General features: G+C 48.9%; 1 protein-coding gene across 3 annotated transcripts in view; it reads right to left on the bottom strand.

The window, feature by feature from the left end:
* Positions 1–17,971, bottom strand: part of Ptch1 (patched 1) — a 65,098-nt gene extending 47,127 nt beyond the window's left edge. The window contains exons 1-2 of one of the 3 annotated variants that reach the window (XM_055597930.1): positions 17,762–17,971; positions 8,020–8,212 (exon numbers count right to left, since the gene is read on the bottom strand). In XM_055597930.1, the coding sequence (XP_055453905.1) occupies positions 8,020–8,212; positions 17,762–17,971 (403 nt within the window). Of the gene's footprint in view, positions 1–8,019; positions 8,213–8,868; positions 9,104–9,787; positions 10,169–17,761 lie in introns of those variants that run through there. The other 2 variants (XM_055597928.1, XM_055597929.1) reach the window with 2 other exon arrangements.
* Between the last annotated feature and the right edge of the window lie 6,351 nt (positions 17,972–24,322).

Genomic DNA, 24,322 nt, shown 5'->3' with positions numbered 1-24,322 from the left:
AAGAAGAAGAAGAAGAAGAAGAAGAAGAAGAAGAAGAAGAAGAAGAAGAAAGAAGGTAAAAAAGGGGGTCACCCTATCCCCCAAATCTCTAGAGAGAGCAGCTAACAGATATTTACTCCTAATCCAGTGTCTCTCAAACTGCAAGAGCTGCTTGCAGTTGAGCACGGCATTAGATGTACGGTTCCTGGACCATATATGGATTAAAATGATGGCATCACAGTGGACATCTTTTTAACTAATTATTGCTGTGTGAACCAACTGAGAGGGCACAGGTAAAAAGAAATCACCTCTTAGGCAGCTAGGAAAAATCTTTTGTGATTTTCTTCCTTAGAAAGACTGAGGCATGCGTGATGTTTAACTCTAGTTTGTGTAGGTTTCTTGTTTCCCACTAAAGGAGCAAAGGAAACTGAGGAACATGGGAGGGAAAGGTGGGGGCAGGGAAGATGGGCAGATGGGGAGGATGGGGGTGAGAAAGGCAGGGAGTCATGAAGCCTCTATTTTCTATAATCTCAAATTTCCTGTTTTTACTATTACCATTTCTTAAAGGAGTGCTTCCTGAGCATGCTACGAATGGATTTAAATCAGGAGAATATTAGAGCAGTTATTTTAACAATCACCAAAATCCGATTTCCTCCTAACTCACAAAATATGTTCCTTTTTTTTTTTCCTTAGCCGTTGAGTCTGGCCCTTCTGGACAAGCTCTGTGGTCTCCTTAGACCTTCCACTGCTCAAAGGCAGCCCTGTAAAAACACACCTGAGTGGACAGCTGCACGGTCCTGCCTTCTCTCTAGAAAGCACCAGTAGGCTGGAAAGCCATGCATCACACCAGGCATCTTGAGCCGCCCCTGGGGGCTCCATCCCAGCAGCCCTGTGGTAAATCTTGAGCTTAGACCAAGGTGAACCAACCCAGCAGGCTTTCTCTGACACTGTAGGAGGTCCTGAGGAGAGCTGGCCTTTCTTGGCCTAGCTTCCCCTCACCTTCCAATTTAACTAGGAGCAGATGGCAAAAACACTGTTCACAGTAACGTAAGGATGCTTCTTAAAGGACACAGCTTTCTTCCTACTCATTCCCAACCCCCATGCTATTCAACTTGGTGGGGGAGGGCAGAGGAGAGACTAGAAGTCAGAGCTTTGGGCATGCTACTAAGTGCTGCACTACTGAGCCACATCTTCAACCTCTGTACAAAGGCAAGTTGCTTCTCTACCTCATCTGAGCACAGGTTGCTGTTAGTTGCCTTTGAAGGTGTTCATTTATCTGGGTTTTGGATTTCCAAATCTTGCCTGTGCAGCCCCTAACTCAAGCAGAACCACTGCACTCAGTGGGCAGCCAAGGGCCTACTCTGCTGGGTCTCCTTTCCTTAAATAGGAGGTGGACCACCCTGCCTCGTGGCACAGAGCAGTGTTTACATTGCAATCCTTGACTATGTAATACATCTGGCATTTTTGGGCAGGATCCCTGAGCGAGTAGCCAGAGGCCCTTAAGCACAATGACTGAAAGCCCATTTCCAGTTCCTTTTGCTTTCTTCTGTCCATGTCTCCTCAAGAGCTGCAAACCATCTCAGCTGCTACACCCACAGCTGCTTCTTTTCATTTATCCCAACAGGAGGGATATAAAGCATGAGCACAGGGACCTCCTGCTTCCCGACCTCACCTCCATATGGGACTGTTCAGGCAAATTCACACCTGGGCCTGGATCACAAGTCCTGCCTTCTCACATTAAGCCTCTCCAACAACGCTGTCTTTCATTAGCAGGTACCTGACCGTCCACCAAAGAAACGGTTTCTCTAACACAAGGCAACTGTTTTGCCAACTATGCTCTAAACTCCAATTAAATCCCAACACCTCCCCTCCCAGGGGAAAGGGATGGTATGCAACTTTCTGGACAAGGAACTCCTGCACACCTCCCAACATGCAGGCAGTTTCTCAATAGCAGCATTTTACTGTCTAGGAAGAATAATTTTTTTTTTTCTGCGAAATCTACTTACATGCTGATACTCAGGAAAAAAATACAATGTAATACAAAGAGTATATCAGTCTAATATAAAATGATCAACAATCTGATTTGAAAGGTAGAAACCCTGTACAGCGCCTCCAGGGCAATCTTGATTTTATCTGTGCTTCAAAAAAAATGTTCCCACTGAGAATACTCCAAGAGTTTCCTCCTGCTGTCCATGCTGAACTGCCTTCCCAAGAAGAACCTTTTGAACTCTGGGATGTCAACAAAGATCTCTCAAGAGGATGAAACATCTAAGGCTATGGAGTCAGCCAAAATTTGGATAAGAAAAATCAGTCCTCTTCTGTCTCTAGCAAGGCTCTGTGTTCCCACTTGCTGAGTGGGTGTTCCACTTAGGGAAAGGCTGAAGTAGGGTACCCGGGTGGGAATGTCACGGTTTGTGTCTCAGCAGCTCAGAGATGCTACATGGCCCAATTCTACCTTACCATCATGAGCCACAAGAAGGACAGGGGCTAGGACTTATTTCATATACTCTTTGGCCACTTTATACACATAGAAATAATATGTCCATGGGTCCTAAAGATACCTTATATACTTGCAAAAATGCCAGGACTCCTTAACTTGAAAAGAAACTCCTTTGCTGGTCCAAACCCAACAGAGCACTCCGTGGACCCACCACAACCCAGGGCATACAAGAACACACCTACTAATTCCTTCCTAACTAACCAGACAAATGACCTTTTCCAACTTGACCCACTTGGGAGGAAATGAACTCTTGAGCAGTTTAGGAGCAAGGAGTGGCTGACAAGAGACAGAAGGAAAAGGAAGGATACAACCTGTCAGGAGCCTGTAGCAGTCACTGGAAACAACAGCTAATACAATATGAAAATCCTAGGGATACAGTGATTTTTACATATAATACCCTCACCTTCCTCGCCCCTAAAACTGTCAAAACAATGTTGCCAAGAGTTAAAAGACTTGTGCAAAATGGCTTCCACAAAATCTGGTTTCCTTTAAAATAACTGTAAAATATTATTGTATTTAAGAGCCTAGACACATCACCTCCTGAGCACAGCACACTCTTCGGCATTTCTCTCAGGCACTCAACTGTGTAGGAGGCAGCCACAAGAAGCCCCTCTCTGCATGCAGAAGCCTCTCTCTGCAGAACTTGGTAACCCTCTCTACCCTCCAGCGAGACATTAAGCAAGGGCAAATAAGTACCTCCTCACCCCAAGCGGATGGGGTTCCAGGGGTCATAGGCAGGTCAGCATTAAAGGAGAAATCCAAACGAAATATAAACACGGTATTGTGGAAAGCAGACCAATCTCCCCAGTGCTCTGGCCAGCATTAATCTCGGCATCAGCTGTGGTGCACAACCTAAACACACTGACCAGGCAGCTCATCTATCTGGAAGCTGTCATCTCCTGGAAGCTGGATGCCTCTGAAACAATCCATGGTCCAAGCTGGTTTAGGAACTTCTTGATGGGTCAAGAATGGTGGGCAGCATCGAGATGAGTTTAGAGCCCACCAACTGGCCCACATGGGTATGCCGGAGCCACCTGTACCCAACAACCTACTTTTGCTCCTCTCCTTGTGTTGTGGGCATTTGCTCTTTAAATAACCACCTCTTGTTCATCAAACTGTGCAGACGCACACCCTCAGTGGTGGCTTTGCAGACCCAATTACACCCTCAAAGCACTGTTCTATACAGTCAACTTATCCCAACTTAGTGGTTCTCAGCTGGACATCTAGCAATGGACACTAGAGCAGGGCTGCTGGCACCTAGGGGTGGAGTCCAAGGGTTCCCTACAGAGTACATAGCCTCTCACAGTGGCAGAGTGCCAAGGCCGAGCAACAGAAGGATGGTGGCTCTAACTGTGTGGACCACACAGAAAGCACACAGTACAGGCCCGAGAGTGTGACTGCCCAGCACGTAAGTATTTTTTTAAAAATGCAAAAACCATCCATTTCTCTTTAATACTCTTGTCCTCTTCCCTTATACTGCCTTAAAGCCCTTAACAAGCAAACACCAGGGGCAATATGGAGTCATTTCAAGGTTGTTGCCCTTTTCAGAAGAGAAGGCCAGCGGCTGGCTAAGCTTTTATCTCAGGAAGATAAATGAAGGTTCTGTCATAGGAGTACCTTGACAACAAACTTGTGACAGGGAACTGGAGTGAAGGGGAGGGGATGGGGAAGAATGGGAGGGGCGGGGAAGGGAAAGGAGGGGAGGAGTATGCAAAGGAAAATAGTTATTAAGGAGGGTAGGAGGACAGATCTGCTAAGGCAAAAGAAAGAGATGCCATTGAGAAATGGGCAGGATTTAAAAACCAAAACCAAACCCGTTTCTTCAGCACCCTGAGAGGCAAAGATGCAAGCACTTCTGTTATCAAGAAGGGTACCAGAACCACAGACCCAAGACAGCATCTTACAGGAAAAGCCCCGGGGCCTCCGCCACTGCAGGCACACAACCCTGCAGACCTTTCAAGCTACCAGATGCCCATCCTCACTTCAGTAACCCTGTCACTGGAAGGCAAGCACTGAAGGCCACCCACAAATTATTTTTTGAGCCTTCACCCTATCCTCTTCCTTCTGCCCCTCTACCTTCCTAAGCCTGGGGCCATCTCGGAAGTCTCCCTGGATTTTCCTACTGACTTGTCTATAGACGCTAATCAACCTTTCTCAGGGGTTTTGGGCAGGCACAGAGAACCTGCAGTGACCAAATAGCTCTACGTGGAAATAACCATTTGTGTTTTTGTGTTTCTGTGACAGTAGGTGCCCACTTTTGGGCCATTCACAAGTAAGCTTCTATTGACATCTATGACATTAAAAAAAAAAAAAATACACCCTAAGACTCAGAGTGGCACCTCACCCCATAATGGGCAGTTTCTTCAAGTACACCAACATCTTGACAGAATAAAGTAATCACATATGAATGGATGATGTGTATTTGTGAGAAAGGAAGGCAGGGAGAAGACAATAGCTTCTTCCTGTCCTGTGAGCGGGTTCATAAGCTATGCTGCTATGAAAAGTCAAAACAAAGATATGGATGTCAAGGAGATTCCATAATTTTCTGGCTGTATTAAAACTCTTTGGCAGATAAAATACACATAGTAAGCTTGAGCACAAAGGTAACTCATCACAGATCTTTTTTTTTTAAATGAGAAGAGAAATATCCTTTCCAAACTGTCCTCCAGCTTCCCAGCCTCCCTTTTTCCTTAAAATCTTAGTCTTTTCTCTCTTCTGTTGCTTAACTGGAGACATGTGAGACCATCCGTGTCTGGTGTGTACAGCCAGCTCTTGGCTCCTGTAATCACACCCAGAACCTGAAGAAAGCATCATGTAACAGATGACTTTGCTGACAGTGATGAAGAATTTAACTAAGAGACTAGAGCAAAGATGACCCTAAGCTTGGGTCTGCGCTCATTTTAATCCGTTGACTTCTACTGTCACCCACAACCATCAGGAATTCACTGCAAAAAGCAAATGCTCACAGTACTCTCGGGGCTGCTGACACGAACACTAAATCTGATATGCCATACCAAATGTTAACATTGAGTTCCTGTTGTCAAGTTTACCTACGTTTACAGAACTTACTTCTTGTAGAAGGCAAGAATAATAAATAAGTGAATGAATGAGACCAAGGGACAGCATCAGGCTAAGTGACCACCTGAATCAACCGTAGGCAGAGAGAACATGAATGGACATGTAGACCACCATTTACGGCCATGGTTTGAAAGATCCTCATTTGAAAAAGAGACAACTGTTACATGGAACATTATATACATATATGATCATGTTATAAAAAATAAAATAACAGATGTTGTTTGAGTTCTAGGGCTTGTGACAATTCTACCTGGAGTACGGTGGTTGCTCAAAAAGTTGGGACAGAGTATTAGGCCTGAGAACCAATGAGCCATACTAAAATGTCAATGCCTGGAGTTTGGAAGTAGCTCCGCGGAGGAGTGTTAGAAGAGAATGATGGTGAATAGGGTTCATCTCCTATAGAAGTAAAAAAGAAAAATCCTCAAGACGCCAAAAGCAGGCCAAGGGCCTGCCTAAGGTGTGCCCTCCCTGGCACCTTCCCACTCAGCCAGCCCCTTCCTACAGCTCACAGAATTCTTGAAACAATGTTTCTATCTCTATAAGCTTGTTGAAATCTATGGAAACATCTGCTACAATTACTAAACACCAGATTGTTGCATAGCCACTCTGTGGAAAAGGCCAACTGTGTAGCCTAGCTCTGTTTCTAGTCTACAGCCCTATGGTCAGTTCCTGTAGCAGGGAACTTGGGTCCTGGTGGTTACTTCCCCGTTCCAGGATCTTGCAGTGTGGCATGGTCCTTCTACACCATCTTGCCTCCTGTCTCTCCAGTACCTTTCCTACCTCAAGATATCCACTAAAGTCTTCTTTCTCCTAATTTAACTTTCATGAACCAGTTCAAGCGTGAACACATACACACTCAGTGAAAATGCACTGAATTCTTGCAGTCTGAAGCACAAGGCACCCTGCAGTATCTCCACCACAGCGCCAAGGAGAGTCAGAAACATTACATATACTAAGGAAACTTGTTGCTGGGGACATAGTGAGTACTCAATAAAACTATTCTCTGAACTACCAATGACAAAGTGAAGTGGGTAAATTACCTAATGGAATCAATCCAAGAGATACTTTTGTACTCATTAACCAAGCTACTTAAGGCAGGAATGTGTTCTGGTCTTAACAATTAGGATTATTATTTTAATTGTCACTTTTCAACTAAATACTCCACCATTAGTCTGCAAAACACTGAAAAACTAGGTTAACAGAATATTCTGGAAGGTTAGTTTCCAAGAGCATCCCGACACTGGTTACCTAAGAAATTACTCATTAACTCCAGTTTCCAAATTCTGTCTTGGGTGGCTTACAGTAGGCATGCTCCAGATATTTGGAGTTGAAACATCTGCCCAACTACCCTGATGTCCAAAGCAGTGCTTGCCAGAGGCTAAAATGTTTTCAAACAAGGGCTTGGTACTTTTCAAAGAGTTAACTGAGAAACGACTGACAAAGAAAGGAAAAAAGGAAAAAAAAGCCTATAATCACAAACAATATAAAAGCTTCCACGGTGGTGAAAATGGGGTGTGCTGGGGGGGAACAGCAAACCTATTTTCAATTTACAAGTCCTTTTATAGATCAGGTTCCATAACCCCCAAATTGAGGAACAAAAATAAAAGACTTGAGACACACAACACACTCACACACTGGGATGGGGCTCCGATGGCCCCTCCCATCAAACCTGCTGCATTCTTTAAAAAAACAAAAAACAAAACAACTTTCTTTCTTGCAAGGCTGCCAAACACTGCCTCCCCAACAATAATTCCATTTTAAAAAAACCCCACCCACGAGAAAACATTAATCTACTTTGCAAAAATGTGTTCCAGTTTGCGCTTTACTATTTTTTTTCAACTCTCCCCCCACCCCACCCCTTTTTTTTTGTACCTTGAGACAAATGTTTTTTTCCCCCCCAGAGTTGAAAGCTGTCCAAAAACAGGACCACACACGCGGCCGCCTCCGCAGGCCCGCGCGGCGCCCGCCCCCCGCGCGCCCAGGGGGCGCGCACACTCCCTGCAGCCAGAGGGGTGGCCTTGCCCTCCACCCCTTCTCCTTTCTCCGCAAACGCGGTGGGTGGGTGGGGGGAGGGAAGGAAGCAGAGGCTGGGAGCCCGGATCTGAGAGGCTTTCCCAGGCCGCGGCTCCACGACCGGAGCCAGGCAGGCGACCGTGCCGGGCCTCGAGAACCACCCCCCTACCCCGGCCCTGCAAAGTGGTCCGTCCCGCGCAGGGGCCCCGCGCCCCTGCCACTCTCTCCCACCACACCTAGCAAAGCACAGCGCCCCAAGTAGATTACAGCGCGGCCTTTGTCGGGCGTGCCTGGCTACAGGCCAGGCATGCAAACAATAAACAGTCGCCCCTGGTGCGGGCAGAGGCTTCGTTGGCTACAGGGAGGTTCTAGGTGCAGACTGGCAAATATCTTCATCAAACGGAGGGAAGGGAAGATGAAGGACGCGCCAGCGGCGCCGGGTCGCTTACCTTCCACCCACAGCTCCTCCACGTTGGTCTCGAGATTAGCTGCCTTTAATCCCACAGCGAAGGCCCCAAATATGAGGAGACCCACAACCAAAAACTTGCCGCAGTTCTTTTGAATGTAACAACCCAGTTTAAATAAGAGTCTCTGAAACTTCGCTCTCAGCCACAGCGGCGCTTTCCGGCCAGTAGCCTTCCCCTGGGGACAAAACAGAAGGAAGGAGTGAACGCGACGCCGCGGAATCGCTGTCCGCGCTCACCGGCCTGGGATGTCCCCCACCACACCCCGGGCAGCAGCAGCGGGGGATGTGGACAACCAAGGCGCAGAAACTCGCCCTCGGGGCTGGAACCTCGACAGTCTAGAGGGGGCTCTGGGGGTTGGGGGATGTGGCTGTAAATCAGGCTGCAGCGTGGGAACTGCACTCAAGGGACCAGGGGGCGCCCCCATGCGTGGCCTGAGCACCACCCCTGAATGAGACTTGGGGTGCAGGAGAGAGAGTCTAAAGGAGGAGACACTCCGAACAACCAGGCATTAGTACCGCGGACTTGGAGAGGCAGGGCCTTAGTGACTCTAGAGAAGCCAACACTACAGAACCACCAGAACAGGGAGCCCCTTCCCCTAAGTCCTGCTCCAGCCTTTGGCCTCCTCTGGTGCCCCGGAGGGCGGGTGAGGAGCGCAAGCGCACTTGGGGACAATATATTGCGACCGTGGCCCCCGGCCTGGCGTGGCTGTACGCCGGGTCCACGTGGTGAGCCCAACAGCCACAGCTCGCTCCACACACTTTTCCCCAGCCCAGCGCTAGGAGCCGCCGCAGGAGCTCACTTAGGAAGTGCGGCAGCCATCTGCAAACTTACACTATTTGTGCTCGGAAGAGGGCGGCCACAAGGATCTTTCCCTCCTCTCCCACTCCCTCCGGGTGAATTCTTTAAAAAAGGCGAGTGCACGGGGAAGAGGCCCAAGCCGGCGGGGGTCCTGACTGGGTACGGGCGGCTCCCGGGGCGGCGGAGTCCCGGTGCTGGCCAGGGCCCCAGCGGGCCTCGGGCTAGGTGCTGGCTTTCCCCGGATTCCACACATTGCAGCCAGCCTCGTAAACACAATGAACCCGGTCGTTCCACACAGCCGGACCGAAGATTTAAGGTGGCAACTTGTTTACAACCGGCCCTCTCCCCGGCTACCTGGGAGAAGAGGCGGCCCACAACCTGCAAGCGAGAGGACGTCCTCTCCCGAGAATAATTTTTAAGGGAGCAGAGATTTTAAGCTCAAAAAAAGCAGAACCGGCTGCCAAAAAAGGAAACCACCTTTACTTTGGCTCCCTCCCCTCTGCCTCTCTCCGCCTCTACTCCGCCTCCCCCTCAAAGAGGTTAAGAAATGTGGCAAAGCGGAGGCTGAAGCTGCTGCCGAGGGCAGGGGCGCGGGAGAAGGGCGCCGGGACCGGGGGCAGCGGCGCACCGCGGCCGCCCTGGAGGTGGTCCACTCAGGACGGTTTCCAAAGCTCCGGAAAAGGCTCACCAGGGAGGGCATGCGCGCGCACACACCACACACACGCGCGCGCGCACACACACACACACTCACACTCACACATACACACACACACACACGCACGCACGCACCCCTCCACCCCCTGCGGACCTCGGAAGTCCGGAGGGAGGGTTTGAAAATCTCAACCTTCATTCGTCTGCTGCTTTCTCAGGAGAGTGTGTGTGCCCGTGTGGCAGAGACCCCAAAGAGGAGGAAGAAGGGAGAGCGGAGCGGGAGGAGGGGACAGGCGTGCACCTTGGAAATCTGCTCCAGAGCGAAGGCGGCGTCGCAGTAGCTGGGCCGGTGCAGATAGTCCCGGTCCGGCGCGGCGCGGCGCGGCCCCCCGGTCAGTCTGCGCCTCCCGCCGCCGGCCTGCCCACCCAGGGCCCCGGCGGCGTTAGCAGCCGAGGCCATGTTGCCGCCGCCGCCGCGGGCTCCGGGCGCGCCTGGGCGCTCGGCTGGCGAGGACGCTGCTGGCCGCCGGGCTCTCCGGCTCCGGGTGACAGAGCCGCCGCTGCCGCTCACACGGCGGGCGCTGCGGGCGCTGCGGCCGCGGCCGCCGCCGGGGACTCAGACCCTGCGCCTTCCATTGCCACATTGCGCGTGAGTCCCGAGGTCTCTGCGGCCGCCGCTGCCCACATCCAGCTCGCGGGAGGGCGAGAGCCGGCGGTTCCAGGGCGCGCCTCGCGGTCCCCAAGTCCCCCCCAGACGTCCCCGCCCCGCGCCGCGACCCCTTCACGGCAGAAGGCGCGCGCAGACCCCCGCCGCTCGCGCCGGCTCCCTCGGCGCCCGCTGCCGGCGACGCGACGGTGCCCGGCGGGTCTCAGCGGTGTCGGGCCGGGGCAGCCGCTGCTCCCGCGGCTGCGGCTGGGGCTGGCGGTGGCGGCTTCCGAAGCGGCTGCTCGCTCTCAGGCTGCTGGGTTCGCGCTGGCTGCTCGGTCCCGGACTCTGCTTTCTTGTTCTCCTCACCGACCCGCTGGACCATTCTGCCCCCGCGCCGCGCGCCTCTCTCGCTCCCGGGACCTGGGGACTCCGCTCTGTGTGTGTGCAGCGGGCAGCGGCCGCAGCAGCTCCTTGACTCAATAGATGAGATGGAAGAAGAAAAAAAAGAACTCTCTCCATTTGGAGAAAGAGGAGGAGGAGGAGGAGGGGAGGGGGTGGAGGGGGAGAGAGCGAGCGAAAGAGAAAAAGGCTGGAACTCCCGCCCCCGGGGCTGTCAGATGGCTTGGGTTTCTGCGACGCGATTGGCTCTTGGAGGGCAGAAATTACTCAGCAAACATGACTATTATTAGCTGCTTAGCAACAGCTCACCAAAGTAGAGAGACCACCCAGGTAGGCAACCCCGTGTGTGCGTCCCCGGCTGCGGGGGGGTGGGGGGGGGTGGGCGCTCGCTCAGCGCCAACCTTCTCGCAGGCAATACTTCCATTAAGGAATGCTTCCCCCCTCCTTTCTTTCTTATTTCTTTTCTTTTCAACAGTGTCTTCTTTTTGTGAGACGCCTTTTGCGAGCGCGCGCGCATACATACACACACACACACACGCTCACACTCACAGGAGCATTTTGCCTCGCGGTAGACACGGGGGATATGTAATATTTTTTTTAAGCGCTTAAACAATTTCTGAGATTCCTCAAAGAAAACCCTTTTAGAGGCACTTTGGCCTCAAGCTGCAGCAAATACTGGGAGGTCCGGCTTGAATTCCCAGGCCTGCACCCGTAATGACAGGGTGGTGGATAGTGCGCCAATGTGTGCCAATTTTTTTTTTCTCCTCTTTTCTTTTATAACCAAAGGCAAGACTTAGACTCTCGCAGGGAACAACGCCTCGTATTAAGATAAACAAAATGGAAAGTTAAAGAGGAGAGCAAGGATGTTGGGAAAAGCCACCCTTTTTAAAAATCCCTCTCACTCCCCTAGCACACCCCACCCCACGCAAACACACACACACACAACAGCACAGTCCAATTTGAGTAAGTTTGTAAAGAGAAGCCAGAAACACCGTCTCGTAGAAGTAGAGGCTTTTTTTTTTTTTTTAAATTTGAATCTTTAATATATAAAAAGAACCATTTTTTCAGCAGGCCAGAGAAATGGACTGAAAGATTTCCTGATTATTTGGGGTTCATCTGGACTCCCCATTAATTAATCACATTCTTAAATAAAGTCGGTCTTAAGCTTTTAAAAAAAAAATTCGGTATGCATCCTGTAATATTTACTAGCGTGACGCAGAAGGGAATAAAGGCTTTGATGTCGAATTCATTTTAAACAGTTTGTGCTTAGATCCGGATAGTGAGTCCAGTGTCACTAAGATTTCTCGGGGATTCGCTTTACATTGAACATAAAAGGAAAACAAACAAACAAACAAACAAACGACGACGAGAGGGGAGGGAAGTGAATCCTGGAGCCAGCGACAAATTAAAAATTAAAGTATGCAACTACGCTCTTTAAAAGTAAAAAAAAAAAAAAAAAAAAAAAAAAAAAAAAAAAAAAAAAAAAAAAGGAAAGAAAACACATTCCATTCTCCAATAAGTTTTCAAGTTCCTCCTCTCTGCAGTAGACACCAGACCAAGAAATACGGGATTTTGCTAAGTCCTATTTTTCTTTTCCGATTTGAACTGCAGAGGGAACCGGAGTAGTGAGTGAGTAGCCAAATGAAGCCGTGAAATGGGGCAGTGTGGCTTTAAGATGCACACGGTGTGTGTTCATTGAAAAAAAAAAAAAAAGAAAGAAAGAAAAGGAAAGAAAGAAACCCAGATGGAGGGAAAGGGGGAGGAGCAGGAAAGAAGGCGGAGCCTGGTTCGCCACGTGACCCACACCAAGAGGCCCATCCGCGCGCCCGCGTTAGTGCGCGGCCGCGCGCTCCGGCCTTGGGCCCGCGGGCGGGCGCGGGCGCGGGAGCAGCAGGTAACAGGGGGCGGCGCGCTGGGACTGAGTTCTCCGAGCCCTCACAGCGGTGCGCACCGCCACCCCAGGTCCCGGACGGTTTGCGCGCCCTACCGGAGCGGACAGACCTGCGGGACACGCTGTAGTACATTCCTAAAGGCGGCCCGGCCCCCTTGTGCTGTCCAATGCGCGCGCGGCCTCCCCGCTGGCGGCCAATGGCAGCGCTCCGGCCCTTCCATTCAGCGGCGCCGGCTGCGGCTGGCTAAGGGGCGCGCGGCCACCGGCTGAGCTTGCGGCTCAGGGGTGGGGGTAGGGGAGGAGGCGGTCTTCCCCTCCCACCAGGCTCCAGTCCTCTGTAGCTGGCCAGCCTGCCTCCCCTCTAGCGTTGTCTCCTTCAGGGCTTCCCCAGGACGCCTCGCCATCCTGAATTCCAAACCCGCAGAATTCGTGCGTTTCCTTAAGTGGGGTGGTGAATCTGAGAGAACAGAGACCAAGTAGATGCATTTGGGGGTGCTCACAGGATAAGGAAGAGGACCTGGGTGCCGCGCCAGCGCGGAAATTCAAAACTCTTAACACCAGGGTACACGTGATTTTCAAAGGACTAACTTTCGGAAGAGCTGCTAAAAATCCTGAAAAGAAGGCGTGCTGAGTGAGGGGAAGGTACTACCTTAACCGCGAGTCAAGTGCTGAAAGCAGGCCTGTTAAAACAGGGGTCAATCCCTACTCTGATAAATGGTTTGGTTATCAGCATAAGGGTGGACTGCTATTTCAGCTTTCGCATTTCGTGCTCTTAGAGTTTAGATTGTTTTTCGAAACTTGAGGGTGTCATAACGAGTTCAAAGGTCAGTTCTTTCTTTCTTTCTTTCTTTCTTTCTTTCTTTCTTTCTTTCTTTCTTTCTTTCTTTCTTTCTTTCTTTCTTAATTTGAAGCTTGCTGTATGTATGGCAGGCAAGGTAACCACATAGCCCTATAAAAGTTCTTTCCAAATTTTTTACAATGTTTTACTTCTAAGTATTTGGTGTTTTCCCCTCCCAGGTTTTTACTTCTTTGGTTGCTGTATAACTGTTTGGATTCTGGGATTCTAGAATGAAACCACAGCCTAGCTATGCAATGCCTCTTCTACTCGGGCGCTTTTCCTTCGGTTTGACTTAATTCTTAAACGTTTTGAACATGGAACCCCGAGGTTTGCAGCGCTATGCAACCCCTCGCCCGCTGATAGGTTAACTTTTCAGCGTCTTAGACAATGGTCCTGACCTGTAAATTCTACCCGTAGGTTTCAGGACGCAATCCACAGGCTCTCTCTAACAAGCACTATCTTAATCTCCCGGCCCCCACCCGCCGCTTCCCCTGTGGTCTGCTTTTTTCATAGAGATGAATTACTTTGGGGATCTAATTGGCCTTGTTTCTGTAACGTTTTAAGAAAGGGAAGAGGAGCCAGTCTAAAAAGGCTGCTCGACTTGGGTGGTCAGGGCCGAGGCTGCCCCCAATTTGCCTCATTGCTGATGCATGCGAGTGTGACATTCCCGGCGATAATGTTGTTCCTAATCAATCTACCCTTATTTACATTTGTAAGCATTGTCGGCTTTAATATGCATGCCCTGTGCAGGGGACCGCTGAGCCACACCGGGTTTGTTAACTTCCAGCTAACCGCAAGGATTCCACAGACCTGAGGGGCAGAGTGGAGGAGCCAGGCCTGCTAAGGTGCCTGCAGGCAGTACAGTCCCTTTAAGGGTCTTTGCCTGGTGGCTCCCCAAATAACCCAGCGCTTAGGGCCTTCACCAGCAGGAGCTGCCAGCCTCTGTGAGGCCACTGCTGAGTGACCATCCTCTCTTCCAGCTCAAGTTCAACTGAAAACATAAACTGTCAATTTTTTTTTCTCTCCCCATCACGAACCAGGTCTGAGTCTATAGTTTCCAAAACAGATTCCTTCAATGCTCTGGATTCCCTCACTGTCTTCTCCCCACTCTGTTCCAGGGCTTCAGATATCCACAGCCATGCCACACACATTTCAAAAATGACATCAGATTGTCCAAGTGCTAAGATGACACTTGAGATAAAACATCTGTCCTTTGTGTGGGAATGTTCCAATGTTGCAAAGTTAGGGGTGCCGGACTTGTTGAGGCTTAACTTTTCACTGGCTTCTCAGATGAAACTGAGAGAATCTTTAAGATCCATAATCATGTGGTCATTTTTGCAGTATACAAGTCAATAAAGGGGTAACGATGTTCCAGCCATTTGATCTTAGGCTTAGTCATAATTTTCCCCATCAAGTTTAACAGTCTTCCAGAAATCGAAAGAATTGCAAATATGATCCTAAGTCCTACAATATTCTTGTTGCAAGGTTGGGATGCAGAAAGGAAGGGGGTGGGATGTTTTATTTATAGATGTCACAAGGGTAGGAAAGAGATAGGGAGGGGTTGTGGTGTTCTATGCATGGATGGGTAGCCCAGGATACAGGGCATGCATGGGAGGCCAGAGCCTGGGCAGTCCTAAGCGTCTTGGATAAAAGTTAGGTCTTAAACCAATCTGACAATCTTGCCCCATTTTCTTGGCCCTTATTCTAAGATTGTCTTATTTGCTCACTGGCAGACTCTGTATGTATACAGACTGTACAAGGAGATAGCAGAAAGTGAGCCTAAAAAGGGTTTCAGGGAGGAGAGAAGGAAAGATCCAGAAACCAACCATTGGGCTTGACTCCCCTCACTTCTCTCCATCCCCAGTTTCCTGCCCTTACTAGCCCCCCCAACCCCCCACGCCAAAGGAAGGGGAACTGCCCTAGCCAACTTGTCAAAATAATGCTGCTAATTACCTCTGATCTCCTTTAATGGGAAGCTGCTCCCAACTCCACAAAGGAGTAAATGAGAGGTCCACAGCGCAGACCCAGGAGCTTACAGTGAGCTGGGGATGGGGAGGATAGCCAAGAGGAGGTACCCTCAGAAGGTCCCAGAAATGTCTGAGTCAGTCCCTGACTCAGGTTTAAATACTTGAAGAATTAAGCTTTCTGCAGTACCAAAAAGCTACTGATATTCTTTTGCTAAGAATGTCACCAACTGCAGAGTGTTCAATGAGCTTGACAGGAAACTCAGCATGGACCCCTATATTGACTCCTCCCTTAATCTTCTCTCAACATCTCCTTTGCTACACTCTTCCACTGTGATGGATAGAGATGTGTTCTTGAAGCACCCAGGCATTTTTTTTCCTCCATCCCTCTCCCATCTTCTCTCTGTCACCCTATCTACAATTTCTGTCCCCTGCTCTGACCCTGGCAGAAAGCATACAGTGCATTTCAATACTCCCTGCCTTTGGGTCCTGTGTGATGAAAAAGAAGCTGAGCAACATGATCCCTTTGACCCACTGCTGGAGCAAATTTATTAGAGATATAGGCATGAGAAATAAGAGGGAAGTAAAACAATTCCAGTTTATTCTGTGTCTTTCTTTCATACTCCTAATCTGGTTTACACATCACGCCTACATGTCTCTATAGGGCATTATACACTGTGGCACAGGCTGTAGAAAATAAAAGGTGGGGGGTACAGAACAGGGAAGGTGGGCATTTTAATCCATATTTATCTTACAAATTTCTTATCTGTAGACAATTGAAAGCAATCTGTTAAACAGCCTCTTTTCATAAAACAGTTCCAAGTGGTGCTAACTCCTGTTCAAACAGTTTGTCAGATTATGACAAAAATCTATAACCAGAAATTAGATACACTTCTCACAATGAACTTAAAGTTAATACTCCAAACTGAGAATTGGTGTGTATTAAGATCATAGGGTCTATTGGTGTCACTTTGGTTCAACATTTTAATTTAAAAAGATCATAGATTCAAAGGCGTTTATTGCCTGATGGAAGGACGCTGGGTGACAGCTGGAACACACACATTCACAGTTGAAAGGCCCTTGTTTTACAACACAGTGCACAAAGCACCTGAGGCAACAATGTATCCTGAAGAGCCACCCAGAAATAATAAGTTACAGTAACAAAGGATGACAGCAAAAAGCATTGTCTTGCTTTGTGGAGGCAACTAATTGCATGTTCAAGTACGGGAACCAAGAAGAAGAAAAACCCGAACACACACAGAATGATGAAAAATGACCATTGTGGTTCAAGACCTCAGTGGTTCAATTATTTAACTATTTAGAGGCACTCAGTAAGTCTTCATTATTTCTGCCTAGCGCCAAGGGAGGAAGGAAGGATAAAAAAGAAAGATGACCGTCTCACGCCCGGTGCAAGACAACACGGGTCTCTGGTGTCCTTCGTGGACAAGATTCCTTACGGTGGTTCTTGTGGGACAGACGCTGGCATCAGAAATACACTAGGCATCTTAAACGGGCTTACATACATGAAGACATACCACGTGTCACCGAAAGCAGTCTTTGGGATCAGGAGGGTCCCTGTGTTGGGACCAACCCATTCCAAGAGGGTCTGGGTCAGTAAGACCCACTTGGAGGCTCCCCTGAGGCCGCACACAGCGTTCTGGGCACTGCGCCACCCGCCCACCTCTTTAATGGGTGGCAGGCACCAGAGTGCCCGATTCCGTAGGCGCAGGAGTCAGCACACACCCCTCTCCTCTACCCATGCCCGGCGGTGAACTCAAAGCGCCCTTGGCCTCTTTTCTTCCCACCAGCCGCAGCTGGCAGGAGTCCGCCTCTTTGACAAGGCGCATCTCTCGACTCTAGGTGTTGCGTTCGGCCAGGTGTCTGCGCGCACCGCCGCCGGCCCTACATGTGGGTGCGTGGGTCCCCTCCAGCTGGCGTCCCCTGCGCGCAGAAAAGCGTCTGCGGTGCGTGTGCTCCCTTTAGCAGCCCCCTGCCCTCCCCTGGCGCTGTCACTCTCGCCACCAGCCCTTCCATCAGCTGCACTGCCTGCACCGGCCAGACAGCAGCCATCACCCGGCTCGAAGAGCGGAAGCCAAGGTGGCGACCCTTTCAAGCATGCAAATGGAATCCCAGGCGACCCCCTCCGTGGGAACTCCCCCCGGAGCCGTTCCCCCGCGCGCAACAGTCCGCTCTCCTCCCTGCCGATTCGGCCTAGGGGCAGGGGTCCCGGTTTGCAGGCTGAAGGCGAGCGTGGGGACGCCTTTCCGGATCCTGCACCCTAGGAGCTGCAGCCATCCCGCCGCCCGCCCTCCTCTCCGGCCCGGGAGTGGGGTCGGGGCTAGGCGCGAGGCGTTCCCGGGGGCGCGGCGCACTCACCATAGCCGGCCTCAGCCCCTGGCCGGAGCGCAGCTGCCGATGGCGCGGACGCTGGCCGTGAGGTTCACATCAATTCCTTTTATTAATTTCCCGGGGCCCCCCTTGGCTGGTGCTGCGTGGCTCTGTCTTCTCCCTGTCTTTCTTCGTCTCCCCCGGGCCCTGTCGCCGCGGGTCTCTTTGTCTGCCCTGTCGCCGTCTCTTCCCCCCCCCCCCCACCCCCCGTCTTCGTCTTCGTCTTCTCCTCCTCCTCCGTCTTTACAAAAGGAACGGAAAGTGTAAAAACCCCGGCGCGCGGGGCCGCCGCAGGCTTTCGGTGGAGTGCGGCGCGGACTCACAATTACAAGCCTGTTTCTATTAAGCAGGTCCATGGCCCTCGGCGTGGGTGGTCTCCGCGCCATAGGCAGGACCTGTCAGGGTCACGTGACGGATCCGAAAACTTTACCCCTTTACAATAAACTCAAGGAAGGCAAAGTAAACTGGAGGAACGTGCTATCAGCAGCCCTCCTGGGTAAACAGGCTGCCCTCCCCGCCGTCCTGGGAGGCGCCCGGCCCAGCGAGCCCTGGCGAGCCCTGGCCGCCCCCTGAACGCCCCCCGCGGCCTCAGTGCGGGGGGTCTCCAGGGCCCTCTCCGTCGCCAGCCGGACCCCCCCGCCCCCATCCAGGGTGGCTGCCTTCCTTTTGGCGGTGGTTCCGGAATCCTGGATTGGGGAGGATACGCTGAGCGAGCAAGGAAGTGCGTTTTAGCATCCCCCGCTGCCTGAAAGGGGGTGAGGGCGCCCCCAGGGCTTCCAAAAGACATCACCCTACCCCTGCCCGGCTCGCATTCCCGTGAAGCGCTGAGTAGCTGTCAGCGTTGCATTTGACCATCCCCAGACCCACATCAGGGTCGTGGGCATATCACAGAGGTTTCCTGGGAAAGGAGACCTGTGTGGGTGCTGGGTTTCGTGGCGGGTGGGGGGGTGTTGTGTTGTTTTGTTTTGTTTTGTTATTGGCTGATCCGGGAAGCCAGTACTTCTGAAGACACCAAGGTGGGACTCCTTAGAATCCAAACTAGGAAAATGGCTGAGGTATCCTAATTGATATTTGCTTCCTTTTCCCTCCAATTACTGTGGTTTTGGGGGGATACCACCCAAATGATCCCACCCACGCTGCCTTCCCCTACCAGGCAACCTCGGGTGATTGGTTTGGGGTGGAGGTGCTGGTGGGTTGTGCTGGGCCTCTCCCTTTGAATTGCAAGGGCCTGTTCAAGTTAAAGCAGCGTGTTTCTGTTCAATTGCTGGGTACACCATGGTTCACATAGAGCTGGGAGATGACATTTATAAAGTTGAATTATAGATGCAAAGGCAAGGAGGTCAAGATGACAAGCTCTCAAGAACTCACTGGCTGATCTTCAAGCAGAGCCACTTGACCAACCTTGTGCATGTTAGGCAAACCTCCAGCCCTAAGCCACACCCCAGCCCCAAAAACTGGCCTGTGGGCTCTTCATTCTAGCTAACTGTGATTAGGTGTGTGGGAACATGCCCAAGCCCATAAGTTATTAAATAATAACAATCCCAGGAGTTGCCATTTATCCCTCCCCCATGGATGATGTTCTTTAATAGGGTCATTTGAGTTCCCAGAATGTTTGCACTTGAAGAGCTTTAAGTAATTAAGCATCGGAATGCTGGACAAACCTGTGAATTAGGCTAGTCTAGCAATCGATTTCGTGCCAACTGACTTTAGTCAAAATGAACTAAAATGAACGTTCACCAAATGCTGGTTTCTGAGTCATAACTGAAGAAAAGAAAGAATGAAAGCAAGGAAGGGAGGGAGGTAGAAAGGAAACCAGAAAAAGAAGAAAGAGAAAAGAAAGGGAGGGAGGGGGAAGAAAGAAGGGGAAAAATGAGGGAGGAAGAGAAAGCAAATTAAACAAGGGGGGGAAGGAAGGAGTAAAACAATAAAAGGGGGAGTAGAAAAGGTGAGAGGGAAAAAAGAAGGGAGAGAAAGGAGCCTCTCCCCCACAAGACAACAAAGAATATGCCAGTATCTCCCTTGACATTCCCTCTCAGGACCTTCCTCTTCATCTACAAATGTGAGTGGGCTACAGAAGAAACAGCTATACCATCAAATAGAGTCATCTAGAATATGAAAGAGAAAGGAGATAAGAACATGAGAGAGGTATGCAAAGGACATTTGGATGCCCCTAGTAAAAGCTGTTAGATCTGCTACTTTGGTGGGAAAATTCCAGGAGAGCTTATAAAGTTGGTGTTTCCTGGTTAAGAGTAAGTCCCTCGCTTGTAGCATGCTTGGCTACTTCTTTTAAATTTGGTCAGGGCTGATAAGAACCAATTACTGGTTTGGGAGGGCCTGAGTTAGCAGTTTCTGTGCTTCTGGAGGCTTCTTTGGCAGTCAATTTGCAAATACAGAATTCAGCACAGGGTCTTGGGACAGGCCTGGACAATGAGGGACACTACTGACCTTCCAGAAAAGCATCTCCACTGGGAGTATAGAAGGCAAGACACACACAGACAAAGTGACGCAGCCACACAGCGTTTGTGGCCTTAGTGAAAACACAAGTCTATCATCCATATAACTGAAATATGTGCTTATATTTTAGTTCCCTACCTTGAAATTGGGAGAAGCTCTCTTTTCAGTGCAAATACTTGAACTTGAGCAAGGATAGCACAGTGAGACAGGAAGAAGCAGGCCTTTGGTACTGAAAAGGAAAAAACAAACAAACAAAAACACGGGGAAGGGGTAGATCCACCCGCAAACAGCCTCTCCTGGAGCAGCCTACCTCTTCTTTTCTTTGGAATCAATCTTTGCAAAATTTGCTAAAATTTCCTTTTCTCTACCCACTTCATGTTCCAAGTACTTCACCCTCTTGCTGAAGAATATTCCAGGGGAGGGTGATACTTTTTGGCATGTTTGAGAGCAGAGCAAAGGGGCCTTTCTCCTCAGACGGCTATTTCAGTGTTTGAGCACTGCTTGCTTATGGGTCATCCCTTCCAGAAAGCCAGCTTTAGAGCCATTTGGCTACCAGAAAACAGCCCAACTCTGGCTTGTCTGGACTGATAAACAATTGGTATGGAAGCATTAATTTTAAGGCTGATGAGCTACTAGGCAGTAGAGGTTACCTTGGTTTTTAGAACATACCCAGAGGAATAATTCCGAAAATGGAGATTTCAGGGCAGGGCCTGATGGAGACCGAAAACATCAGAGAAGAAGGACTTTTGAAGCAGGTCTGGAAACAGACCACACAGTGGATGATCAAATCTGTGGCTCCCCAAATTGTCCCACCTTTGCCTGTCTTTCTGAATATTTTGGCAGAGGTGTTGCTGCTCTATACACATGCATGCACACATACACATGCTCATGTGACCTAAGCACTTCCATTCCTCTGTCCTCCACAGTGAGCACCAATACCTGGAAAGCTTTCAGATGAATAACAGCTTCCTAAAGAGACATTAGCCCACAGTTGCAAGGCTCTTCCCATCAGGGCAGATACTCTTGCCCAGAGCTGGTGACTGTACCATACTGGCCACACTTTATGTGTGGCCATCCTTTGATTCTGGTATCAGACAGGTCCTCACAAGTTTTCCTGAAAGCATTCTTGTTCAATGCATGGATTCCAGCTTTACAATGGATGTCCCCAACCCCAACACCAGCCTCTTCCCTGTGAAAAAGATAGTCACAGCAGCTAAGCCAACTGGTAGAATGAAGGCTTTGAGGACCAAGTGATAGATTAAAAAAAAAAAAAAGTTTGGAGGTGAGTATGTTTGTTGCACCATTGGGTTAGAGGAAATGAACAATTAAATTACCAGAAGACGTATTGAAAGAATCAAGGGAATTATTTAAACAGCAGGAACAAAAAGAAGAAAAACAAGATTTCCAACTGACAAAGCAATGGTGTAGCGTGAATAGAAAAATCAACACAAACAGCTTGGAAGGGAGGGAAGGAATGTGGCATAGTGAAGTATGGGTGCTTGCTTGCCTAGAGTGCACAAAGCCTGGGTCTGATCTACAGTACAGCATCAACTGAGCCTAGTAACACAAGCTTGTAATTTCAGCCGGTAGCCCAGAAACAGGGGGATCAGTAGTAGTTCAAGGTCATCCTCTAATACATAAGAGAGTATAACAAAAGCCCAAGATATATGAGAGCCTGTCTCAGGAAGAAAACGAAGGCTTGAGCATGGTGACTTGTTCCCTGAATTCTAGTGGTGTGTGTGTGTGTGTGTGTGTGTGTGTTCTTCTTACAAGGACATCACATTGACTTGACCTTTCCAAAGTATCCATCTTTAAAAGCACATTGTAAAGACTTCACATTTGACTTTGAGAGAAAGAACTCAGCCTGTAGCAGAACCTAAACTGGGTCTGAAGGACAAGTTCATTTGGAGAAGGAGTTGAAGCAGACTACCGTTAGGCCCTTCTTGATATCCAGTGCTGAAGACCTGGCCCATCATCTCTCAGAACACCATCTACACTTCCCCGAAGCTAACATGTTTCACAGGAATGCTGGTTGTCTAAGAAACTGGCTTCAGGCATCCAGCACAAGAGGAACATTGCCAGTCTCATAACGAATCTATCTTTTTTCCTGATTTCAGTAAGTTCTTTAACCAAGTACCTAGTGGCTTCCAGAGCTGGTTGCTCATCAAACTCACCTGAGGAGTTAAAAAAAAAAAAAAAAAGATAAAGACAAAAATTATCCACCATCATCCTCCCTATCTTAGGGCTGTAGAATCAGAATCTCAGACCTGGAATATGCATTTTTTTAAAAAAGCATTTCCTCTAAAGCAATTATTTAGAGAAATATTCATGGTAGGATCTAGGTGTGGACATACATGGTTACTCATGGCAAAGCTATTATACCTTCAGTGTAAGCCTAAGGTTTCTCATAATAAAACATCAGTATGAAGGGGAAAAGCTCCTCCAAGTGATTTGGCCATGCGATGGGATTTGAAGACAAAGGGCATTTGGTTATTTATTAATATATGTTTGTCATGATGTCTCCTCCTGTAGGTCTACCACACTGTATTAATGTTACTCATTCATCAAGTAAAAGATTTCTTATTTGAGCCTGTGAGGTGGTTCAGCAGGTAAAGGTGCTTGCTGCCAAGCCTGATGACCAGAGTTTGAGCCTAGAATTCCATATGGTAGAAGGAGATAAGTGACTCTGGCCTATTGCTCTTTTATGTCCACATGTGTACCCTCCCCACACTCTAAATAGGTAAGTTGATGTTTAAAGGAAAGAAAAGATTGGTGAGCCTCTGCTATGTGCACAGAGTTCTCTAGGGGTGGAAATTTGGAAAAGTCACCTTTCTTAAAAAACCAGTAAGAAATATGTTTAGTTTTTTTTTTTTTTCCCCTCTCTCCTTTAAGTGAAACAGATCATCAAAATTGAGATCCTGGCCTCCACATAGGAGCAAGACTGTAAAAAGAACTGTAACAGCAACAGCACAAACAGGAGAGAATCTGAATATTCATCTAGGTGGAAAAATAAAGTATGGGATACACAATGGAATTCTGCAAAGAACTAGAAAGAAGCAGAAGACAGACTTTAGGAGCATGACCACAGTGAAAAGTCTGGCTCAGGAGCAAGTCTCCTGTGTTAGTCAGGGCTCCCTGAAGGAACAAAGATGATAGAATGACTAGATCAAGAACACACACACACACACACACACATACACAGACACATTGTGTATAAAATCATATATGGGATTTATTAGATGGGCTTACAGGGTGTAGTCTGGGTAGTCCAACAATGGCCATCTCACAACAGAAAAGATGAGAATCAGGCCACACAACTGGATTTCTCAGCAGTCCCAATCTGGCGCTGAAGTTCTGGAGGATTCCTTGAGACCATCTGGTCTTCAGTCTACCTTGGAATCCTGAAGATGCTGGATTTAAAACTGGCCACAGTAATGGTATAGATGAATTTGCCAACAAGAGTAAATGGGCAAAAAGCAAAGAGTCCTTCTTCTATGTCCTATTATCTGGGCTGCCACCAGAAGGTGGGGCCAAGATTTAGGGTGGGTCTTCCTGCTTCAGATAATCTAATTAAGAAAAACCTTTATAGGAATGCCCAGCAGCTTGGGTTTTAGTTGATTCCAGATGTAGTCAACCAAGATTGGCCATCATATCTCCCATGAAGGCATGTGTAAATCCCATCACATAGAGCTATGGAGAAAGGCAGAGTAATCAAAACTCATTTGGGAAAGCTGTTGACCCTGGATGTGAGTTGAGGAATGTCAAAAGTAATTCAATTCATTTATTTATCAATTATCTATTTGGTGTTTTGAGACAGAGTCCAAGCTGGCTTGGGAGTTGCTACTACAGCACAGGCTGGCTTCAGTCTTGTTCCAACCTTCCTGTTTCAGTGTCCTGAGCACTGAAATTACAGACACATCTCACTACTCCTGACTTCAAAAGTAGTTTTGTTTTTTTTTTTTTTAAATGTAAACTGGGCTGCATGCCTGGAATCCTAGAAAAACAGGAGAGTGAGAGTTCAAGGCCTGCCTGAACTCAGAGCGAGCCTTAGTCCAGCCTAAGCAACACAGCAAGACCATATCAATCAACCCAACCAATTAAACAAAAACTCTACAAGTAAAAAATAAATAAGGAAATGTTTTCTTTTGTTTTTTAAAGTCATCCTCCCCATTTTCCCTTCTTCCTGTCTTCTCTTCTCTTCTCCCTCCTTCTCCCTCGATCAAAGAAAGATCTAGTCAGATGTAACCTGTCTT

Source organism: Psammomys obesus, unplaced genomic scaffold (genome assembly GCF_907164565.1).
Source record: "Psammomys obesus unplaced genomic scaffold, mPsaObe1.curated_primary_1811, whole genome shotgun sequence".
Classification (NCBI taxonomy): Eukaryota; Metazoa; Chordata; class Mammalia; order Rodentia; family Muridae; genus Psammomys; species Psammomys obesus.
This window is presented reverse-complemented; position numbering and strand designations above follow the sequence as displayed.